Source organism: Brassica napus, chromosome A6 (assembly GCF_020379485.1).
Source record: "Brassica napus cultivar Da-Ae chromosome A6, Da-Ae, whole genome shotgun sequence".
Classification (NCBI taxonomy): domain Eukaryota; kingdom Viridiplantae; phylum Streptophyta; class Magnoliopsida; order Brassicales; family Brassicaceae; genus Brassica; species Brassica napus.
The window spans coordinates 11204828-11214333 of NC_063439.1; the positions used below are offsets into that span (position 1 = coordinate 11204828).

Genomic DNA, 9506 nt, shown 5'->3' on the forward strand with positions numbered 1-9506 from the left:
ATGGAACCATTGAACGATATAAGGCTAGGCTGGTGGTGTTTGGTAATCACCAGGTTAAAGGAGAAGACCATAGAGAATCATTCCCACCAATGGCGAAGATGATGACTTTTCGATGTTTTCTTGAATTGGTGGCTGCTAGGGATTGGGAAGTACATCAGATGGATGTGCACAATGCATTTTTGCATGGTGATCTTGAAGAAGAATTCTATATGAGATCCCCACTGGGATTTTGTGTGGATGACAAGAACAAAGTGTGTTGATTGCACAAATCTATTTATGGCCTTAAACAAGTGCCGAGATGCTGGTTTGCTAAGTTATCGAAGGCATTAAGGGACTATGGTTTTGTGCAATGCGTCTCATACTATTCTTTGGTTGTGTATGAAAGTGGTGAGATTCAGATCCATGTACTGATTTATGTGGATGATTTGATTATTACGGGGAGTTCTCCAGAGGTGATTGCAAAGTTCAAGTGTTATTTGAGCCAGTTTTTTAAGATGAAGGATCTCGGTCTTCTTAAATATGTTTTGGGTGTATATAAATATGCCAATGGAAATTTGCACTAGACATAATCACTGAAGCAAGACTGCTTGGACGGAAACCGGCATCGTTTCCAGTGGACAATATCATCAACTTGCATTGGCTACGGGAAATCATACTTTCTGATCCAAAATGGTACATGCAGTTGGTAGGAAGATATATATACTTAGATGTATTAACTATTTTTAGATTTAATATATAAAAAGTATCCAAAACATATTTTGAATTTTTCAAAAGTAAACGTCTAAATAGCTAAACAATACACAAAACACCAAAAATACTTGAAATACTTATTGATACTCTATCTAAATAAATATTCAAGTCAAACCAATTTATATGTTAAATTTAGGTATTTTGCATACATTATTCAAATTTATATGTAACATATTATTTTATGTTTATATTTTGAGAAATTTAAAATATATATGAATTTAGAATTTTAAAAAATAATTTAAACTGGTTATCTGAACTCGGACCAAACCCGAACACCCACTCCTAGATGATACTATTTTTCAAAAGATGTGAACGAAAAATCTCAAACTCCGAGACCATACTTCAAAACTTAAACATGAACCAACACCTTCAGTTACCAATAAAACACCATATCTTTGATACCAAATGAGAATATGATGATACTATAACTCATTTTAGCTTCATTCTTAAGATGATTTTATGTAGGTTTTTTTTCTACCACATGAATTTAACAGCATATTGGTAGTCAATCAAGTAAAGATACCATGATATAGTATTTATATGGTTGACACAAAAAGTTTCTCGGATCTCATTTATCATGTGGATGGTTGTTCGTGATCATGTATACGAGTGTAGGGATGACAGGTTGGAACTTGGGTATGAGCAAATATGTGTCCTTTTATGGGGTCATAGATAATTCTTTTGAGAACTCACAGTCATAGAGAATTAAAAAGACAATTTTCTGTGTTCTTATGATCTCATAATCTGGTCTAACTTGAGTTCAAGGCTCTCAACAACAACCTTACCCCAGACTGATCTGATACCTTTGCTTATCTTATCACCACAACTTACAGCATGTTGGACTGCAACTCTTATCCATTTTTGTATGGAATCTATTATATATTATTTCTGGAAGGAAGGTTGTTAGGATTCCACAGCTCAAGGTGTCGACTCCCTTAGATTTAAACAACAACCAAGAACAAGGAGAACTTGTTTGATGCTGAAAAAAATAAAGAGACTTCAAACGATAAAACAGAGTAACCCGAAACCAACAAGACACTGCAAAAAGAAAACAAAGAGAATGAGAACCAGCACCGGTCCAAACATTGTTAAAAAAATTAAGGACCCTAAGCCAAAATGAAAAATTATGTATTCTTTCAGAATTTTTTTTATGTGCACACATAAAATACTTAAATCTAACACTAGTGCATCCATGAAAATAGTTGTCTGGATTCGCCGCGAGTCCATCCATGTTAATAAAAGAGTTAAATCTAGTGAAGTTGGTAATTCGGAATCCAATAGATTCAAGATAGTGTTTACAAAAAAAAAAAAAAAAGATAGTGTTTACAAATCGAGACAACAAATATCGTATCGCACACCAAAAAAAAAGTACCGCAAACCAATGCCCTTTAGGTCTTTAGAGCAACCCCCATCAAGGGTTTATAACAGGTTCATGGGCTCAGTTTCATAGGTCCGGGTAATAAAAATAAATGAGATATTGGGTTTAATCTCGCGACCCGCCTCTTACGAGTGACCCCGTCCGATACAGGTTCACGACATGTGTCGCATTCTCACTAGGGAATGGGAGTCGACGTCACGCGGAGGAAAGCGGAGAGAGAATCATTTCTCTCATTTTCGCGAAAACATCTAGGGTTTTCGAGGAGAGGCGATTTCCCCTGCGACGCCGATCTCTCTCCACTTTTCTCTCCTTTTCTCGATCGATTCGACGCCGGATTGTCTTCGGAATATGGGATGCCCAGAAGATAGAAATATCCAAACGGTTCCTATACCTTTATACTGAAATACCTGAAACTCTTAAATACCCGATATGAATCCGCACGGGTATCCGAACACACACCCCTACGATATATGATCATTTGTATCTTGATTGAATAAAAAAAAAGTTAAACCAATGATCACAAAATTTTCAGTGTGGGACTTTTATCCTTTTTAGTAATTTATAGTCATTTAAAATAATTCAAAATATAACATATAATAAAAAATCTATTTTATTTTATTTTATGCTTAATGTAATTGTTTTATTTCTTTTAATAATATAAATTAAAGAAGAAGAGAGAGGATACAAAAATTATTATCAAATATGTATTATTCATAATCATTAATTATCATACATATCTTAATCATATTAAGTAAACCTGTAGCTTTTATTTAAGGAAATAAAAAATATTATTTTGTATATTACTAATTAATTTGATAGTTAGTTTAATAAAAATATTGTATATGTTTATATGGACCAACTTATTTTTAAAAAAATTCTAAGAATCATCCTCGTGATGAAATGTGACTATGAATCATGTTGTAATGTTCCAGGATTAATATATAGAAGATGTTGTTGTTTTTACTCTAAATATAGAGTAACAAAATAACATTACTCTGTAAAATTACTTTATTTTAGAATGAAATCTAAAGAAAATTATTGTATACCATTGGATGTCTTGATTATTTCCATTAACATGATTGGCTTAGATATATACAGCATTAAAAGCACAAAATTACAAAATTTTCTAGCTAAGAAGTCCAACATAAATATTTGATGCGATACTCGAATTTTTTTTTTTTTTTTTTGGGTCTAAATGTTAAATACTCGAGTAAAAAACTTTTAGAAACATCTATCGTATACTAAAAGCCAAATATAAAGGGATTATAGGATGTCCACATCGACAATTATATTTGGCCAATGAAAACATTTCATTAATACACGTAGGATCTGCTCTGTCAACTGATGATTTCGTATGGGCTCTGATCTGTTCTCATGGGCTTCACCGGTTAGCAATAGGCTGAGCGAAGGTTCAATTAAAAAAAAAATCCCGACACGGACATGACGACGAACTACGCCTCTCTCCTCTATCTCTTCGTCTTACGGGTTCTTCTCTATCGTTTCAGTTATCTCCATTCTCATCTCCACAATCAATACTCCATTAAACAAAGTTTGGATTAGGTTTGCGCAGAGTGCTTCTCGCGGCTCCAGATCGAAAGGCGACTCCCCTTGCGTAGCTGACCTTCCGTCTCCTTCGTCGCAAGAACTCAGTAACCGAACAATCAATCATCTTTAATCCCCCCCCCCATTAATCTATCACCCACTATCTCGATTCAATGCGATATTTTTGATGTGCAAGGCGTATGCGTCAACTATAAAAAGGTATGCTTGGTTCTTCTCAGAGACTACATCTCAAAGATCCGTCACGAGTTTGATCTGGCGAAACAGAGGTTCCTCAATACCTCTAAAGCTCTAATTATATGCCTAAGATGCAATCCTCAAGGTTTGCCATTGACTAAAACAACTCTTTTGGGTTTCCTGTTGATCGTTGATCTCAATATTGATTTTGTTGATTCATACTATGTTGACATGTGAATCTCAGATTAGATAGAATACTCAAGGTCAACTTCAAGTTATTGATCAGTTTCTGTGTTGCTTAATTTGAATGGATACATTAGATGGCGTCAAAACAGTTGAGGTAAGGTGTTTTGAAGCGGAGTATGATAGGTAATGTGAAGTGAAAAGTTACTGAGCATGATTTCAAACGTTTGTGAATGTTGTTGTGTTCACAAGTGTTGTTTGCATTCCTCAGACTTCAACAGAGAGGCTCTCTGGTTATTATAAATCATCTCATGTTTGAAGTTATGGTGAGTCAATATTTCTTTTGCTTTTATGTTCTTGCAGTAGATATCTTGTGATAGATCCTCTTCTTAATATAATAGGAAATGCACAAGTATTCATCTTTTTACGAGCTGTTAAAAGCCAAGAGTCCTGAGAATGTCTTCCCTGGCACTAATACACTTGAAGACTGTAAGCTCTTCCCTAACCATTAACTTATGTATAAGTTATGTTTCAACGGTTTTTTTTACCTTCTTAGGTATGCAAATGTTCAAGAAGTGGTGTGATGTTCATGATCAAGAGAAGAAGAACAATGGTGTTTTCGCAATCCATCTTAGTAAATCAGTTTCTCAGCCTTGTGCAGCTTTGTCTCACATACTCTCTGTACGTTCTCAGCCATTTCCATGTCTACTTCTGTTGTTTATATGATTCTTTCTCTTGATGTTTCTTCCAAAAACTACAGGGCTTGAGTTACACGGCTGTGCAAAGCCTTCTGGGTCTTTCTCACACCATTGGGTCCATTCGGTTCTACTCTCTTCCTTTATGCTTCCATATAAACCAAAGGTGCCACAATACATTGTAGTGAACTCTTTTGAAACTAACATAAATAAGAATCTTTTATGTTTCTTGATATATGATCTTTCCAAGACAGTGTACTATTATCCACAATACACATTCGCATATTATTCCTTTTTATTTTTGTTCAGCCTCGCAAATTATTCCTATGATTTGATATATGATCTTTCCAAGCAGACACTGTTAATGAGGTAATCTATATCACCTTTTTGTTTTTTTTTCTGTTTCATTGACACGTTTGGGATGGGGGAAAATGGCAGCAAGATCGAGAGCTACTGAGAGAGGAGGCGATCAGGAAGATGACATCCACCGCCATAATTATTGCCAGATCTTTAATATGGCGCACCATACTGTTGTTTTGATATCAAACAAGGTAGTGGTTGCTTACGCAGACTAATACCAATGTCGGTACGCAACAAGAGGTTGTTCTTACTACTATCTTGCCGGTAAATCCTGGAAGCTGAAATTCTGTGAACTGGTGCGTGTTTGATATTAGAGGATGTAGCAGTTAATCCCGTTATATAATACATCTGATATGGTGCAAGTTGGACCAATGAATATAACCTGAGAATATTTTTTTCCCCAGGTTGTTGTTGTTATTCGTCCTCTAATCTAGACGATGTTGTGTATTGATGCACAAGCGTTGGAGTGCCCACTCACGGAGAGCTCAAAACACTAGAGAAGAGAATGGAATCTTCCCAGCTCAGAACTAGGAACCTCACAACCAGTGACTTAGTAAGAGATTACTTGCGTTACTTGGTACGTCTCTTTAGGCAATAACTCTCATTGATTGATGCAAGTGATATGTGAACCACACTTTGTATATGTTCAGATGGGTGAAAGATCAAGTATTGGAGAAGAGATTCTCTGCCAGTTCAGCTTCCCTGAGAGACATGGTGCTCTGATAAACTTCTTGGACTCTTTCAGTCCACGTTGGAACATTAGCCTTTTCCATTACCGTGCAGAGGTTTGTATCTGAATTCACCATTGCACCATAATAAAGCACCATTGTAACTTTTGAGTCTCATTATTTCCGTACAATGGTTCTTTCTTTCGAAACAGGGTGGGGCAGGCGCGAACGTGCTGGTTGGGATCCAAGTGCCCGAGCAAAACATGGCGTATTTCAGAAACCGAGCTCAAGTTCTTGGATACGAGTACGTCTTGGTAATTGAAGACACTGTTTTCAAGCTTCTTATGCACTGAGTTTAAAGCTGTGATGGAGAGACCAAACCAAGAAGGAAGTAGAAGAAACATGAGAGGTCTTCTTTGTGTCCATTGTTAGTCTTGAGCTCTCTGTTAGAAACATCTGTGAGTCTTGGGTCTTTTGGACGGGCTTTTATGTCACGGGCCTATTACGCTAGCCCAATATGTAACATTTATTGCATGTGAGCTCTCATCGTTATGAACTTATGATGTAGACTTTATATACCTTTCAGCAAATTACGTTGTAGTTATTGTTTAATGATAGCACAATCTCATCTCACTCTCACATGTGTCTAACTAAACTTATTTTATATTTTTATTAAAGATCAGAAGTTTGTATTAGCATGAATAGATTTTCATGATTGTAGTTGTTATATATTTTCTTAAATGTTTGTATCAAATTTATATATTTAGATATATATATATATAGTAAGTAGAATGGAGTTTTTATTGTTTTGGTTAGGTTTAACACTCAAAACATTGATTATTTATAATATGTATATATTTTTGAATTTATTTTTAGTTTTTATGTATTTATTTTAAAATTACTATTTAAAATATTCCAAAAATGAATATATATGACTTGCAGTAATAGGAAATTATGTTTTTAAAAAACATAATGAAAATATAATAATAGTTATTAATATTTAAATAAAATACATGAATGTATATTTTATGTTATTATATTTGCACACTAAATAAACATTATATATCAAATAACAAATTAAGTGTTGTAAGATAAAATTTACACATTATTTTTTAATTTTTTTTATAATATTGGCTTTTTATATATAATTTTTTTTTAGAGAAGGTTACTCTATTTTTATTAAATACTTTTTCTGATTTATTAGAGTATCATTTATTTTCTGCAATTAAAGAATAAGACAATAAAACTATAAAAATACAAAAAAAAAGCAAAAAAATACACAAAAAGAAAGATTTAGTAAAATAAAATCATAATATAATTTTCATAATTAATAGTGCTCTGTTACACAAAAAAGTATAAATTTACAACATACACAATTTTATTTACATCTTTCAACCTATTATCTAATTAAAATGATTCTAAAAAAAGTTCAGCATGAAGAGTTAGAAAATACTCCTTCCGGATACGAATGTATGATGTTCTATCTTTTTATACAAAAGTAAAACTATGAGTGGTTAAACTTTATTGATATAACCAAAAAGTAACAATTAAACATGATATTTATTGTTTCTTAATGTGTGTAGAAAACCTTAAACATCATATATTTAAATCCAGAGGGAGTATACGATAAAATATAATACATAACGTTAAAAATACATTATCACTGATCACTTAAAAAATCATGTTAGTAGTAATAAAAATAAATGACAACACATTTATTAAAACCATAGAACGCCACGCAACAAGGTGTTATTGAATATACAAACTACAAATTAAATATGCTCAACGCAAACACACATAAAAATGAGACATCATATTTGGATATATTTATATAAATAATTTTAAATATATTATATTCTTGATAATTTTAAAATTACTTAAAAAGAAACTAAATTATTAAAAATTAATATACAAATAAAACTAAAGCAATATTTTGTAACGTCAAAATAATAAATGAATAAAAATTATATTATGTTAATAAAATAGATTTTAGATTTTAAAGACTTCTAATTCATGTAATATTACAAAATTCAAAATTTGTTTATTACAATTAAAATTTTACCATTAGATATATTAAAATAATATTCTAGATCGATATTCAATTGTCAGTTTTTAACTATTACACGTAAAAAAAATATTATTAAGTATGTTTTTTTTAAAGGGGATTTTATATTTTAAGTAGGTTATTGGAGTACTTTTTATTTTCGTGAATTTATTCGAGATGAGATTTCGATCTTTTAAACTAAGATAATTTATGTTCTATACATAATTATATTTTTTGTACATAACTTTAAAATCTCGGACTTAATTCTTCATATTTTGTTAGTTAATTGTGTTACATATAATAGAAATACTTACTTCAAACTAAAAAAAAATCAAATTAAAAAAATTAGTTATATATAATTTAATATATAAAAATTTACGTACAAATAAAAATGATAAATGTAACAAATTTAAATATATTATCCGCGCGTAGCGCGGAAAAAAGATCTAGTAATATTAAAAACTAATTAGATATAGGGCCTCAGAATGTATTTTTTTTTGTCCAAGGGCCTCCGATAGTATTAAACTGGCCACGTATGTACCTCGATGTTAACTAACTGGATTAATAGTCAGTAAACACTAATTCAGACGTAAGCTACATAAATTATCGATTATAATTAAGTTTTTTTCCGTCAGGATTTCCGACGGTAATCAGTTTTTTTTTTTGTATCACGTTATTATTCTTCTTTAAATTTTATCAGCAATCGATGCATCCTCTTCCACGTGGCAAGTGCCGGTTGTTGGCACCGGAGCCTGGATAATCATTTAAGTCCATCGTCACCCTTTCCTCTACGTCCTTCTTCACGTCCTAACAAAACAACAGCAAAGGGATTAGTATTTTTTTTTAAAGGGGATTAGTTTTTGAAGCTAATTATAAGCTTTTTGAGAAAAAACCAGTATTGTATCTTGTTGAGGTAGGAAAACTTGATCAGGCCTCTCCATCAAACTCCCAAATCCTACATAAGTACACAAGAAAGAGATATATATTCAGGAATATACATATATACTCGAGAACCAACCAGTAGTATATCTTTGTTGTTAAATCATTTGACGAACATATTTATAACATAAAAGAATAGAATAAAGAGACGACGATATCTTACTCGAAGCATTGGTAGGGAAGAAGAAAAAAAACTGAGATAGAGTTAAGCAGAAGATCATGAGTAGATGGAAGGTAGCTTTGTTGGCCATTTGAAGATAGTAAACCCTTTGTCGTCGGTTTGTCTCTCTTTTTTCCCCCACAGTTTGCTATGAGTTTTATCTTTGTATTGGTTTCGTTTATAGTCTCTTCTTCCAGTTTCCGCAATATATATATACAATTTTCATGTCGGATATAGCCTTTTTAATTTTTAAATTAAAATTGGTGAAATCAAATATGAAAAAACAAGTTTTGGACACGTTTTCACTTTCCATGGGGTTTTAGGTCAAAGACCTAAATACCATTCAATATTCATTAATTTTTCATGTTTATTGCAGTTGTTATGGTTTTATGATAGTATAAAATACTAACTATAGTCACAGTATAATAGAAATGTGTGTGTATTAGTGTATATATACTCGATCACATGTTCCTCAACAACAAAGTGTTTTAATGACATTTTACCAAAAAATTAATTACGTTTTACCCCAAAAAGCTGTTTTAATGAACCGTAGCCAAGAAGAGTCAAGCTCATATTTTTGTTCACTGTGTTT

General features: G+C 32.2%; 2 protein-coding genes across 4 annotated transcripts; one reads left to right on the forward strand and one right to left on the reverse strand.

The window, feature by feature from the left end:
* Positions 1-3482: 3482 nt before the first annotated feature.
* LOC125610315 lies at positions 3483-6404 on the forward strand. Of its 3 annotated transcripts, none has more exons than XM_048782665.1 (13): positions 3483-3613; positions 3699-3777; positions 3867-4010; positions 4186-4234; positions 4320-4374; positions 4450-4537; positions 4605-4729; positions 4809-4909; positions 5053-5112; positions 5182-5399; positions 5508-5680; positions 5754-5888; positions 5984-6404. In XM_048782665.1, exons 1-10 carry the CDS (start codon positions 3569-3571, stop codon positions 5198-5200), a joined length of 765 nt encoding a protein of 254 aa, XP_048638622.1. In that variant the 5' UTR covers positions 3483-3568; the 3' UTR covers positions 5201-5399; positions 5508-5680; positions 5754-5888; positions 5984-6404. The 3 variants fall into 3 exon arrangements, with proteins under 3 accessions (XP_048638622.1, XP_048638623.1, XP_048638624.1); XM_048782666.1 differs by having other exon boundaries at positions 5508-5656; XM_048782667.1 differs by lacking the exon at positions 5053-5112 and having other exon boundaries at positions 3488-3613.
* A 1949-nt stretch (positions 6405-8353) lies between these two features.
* Positions 8354-9092, reverse strand: LOC106365238. The gene is made up of 3 exons (XM_013804685.3): positions 8918-9092; positions 8709-8770; positions 8354-8622 (listed from the first exon to the last, which is right to left on the reverse strand). Exons 1-3 carry the CDS (start codon positions 9003-9005, stop codon positions 8512-8514), a joined length of 261 nt encoding a protein of 86 aa, XP_013660139.2. The 5' UTR covers positions 9006-9092; the 3' UTR covers positions 8354-8511.
* Positions 9093-9506: the final 414 nt, after the last annotated feature.

What these genes read in the sequence shown, in the direction of transcription:
- LOC106365238 (XM_013804685.3), bottom strand. Translation starts at nt 9,005, where the DNA reads ATGGCCAACAAAGCTACCTTCCATCTACTCATGATCTTCTGCTTAACT. An exon ending in CTTCCCTACCAATGCTTCGA is followed by an intron (nt 8,771 to 8,917) that starts GTAAGATATCGT and finishes GTACTTATGTAG; the next exon opens with GATTTGGGAGTTTGATGGAG. An exon ending in CTCAACAAGATACAATACTG is followed by an intron (nt 8,623 to 8,708) that starts GTTTTTTCTCAA and finishes TTGTTTTGTTAG; the next exon opens with GACGTGAAGAAGGACGTAGA.
- LOC125610315 (XM_048782665.1), top strand. Translation starts at nt 3,569, where the DNA reads ATGACGACGAACTACGCCTCTCTCCTCTATCTCTTCGTCTTACGG. An exon ending in TCCTTCGTCGCAAGAACTCA is followed by an intron (nt 3,778 to 3,866) that starts GTAACCGAACAA and finishes TTGATGTGCAAG; the next exon opens with GCGTATGCGTCAACTATAAA. An exon ending in TGCTTCCATATAAACCAAAG is followed by an intron (nt 4,910 to 5,052) that starts GTGCCACAATAC and finishes ATTTTTGTTCAG; the next exon opens with CCTCGCAAATTATTCCTATG.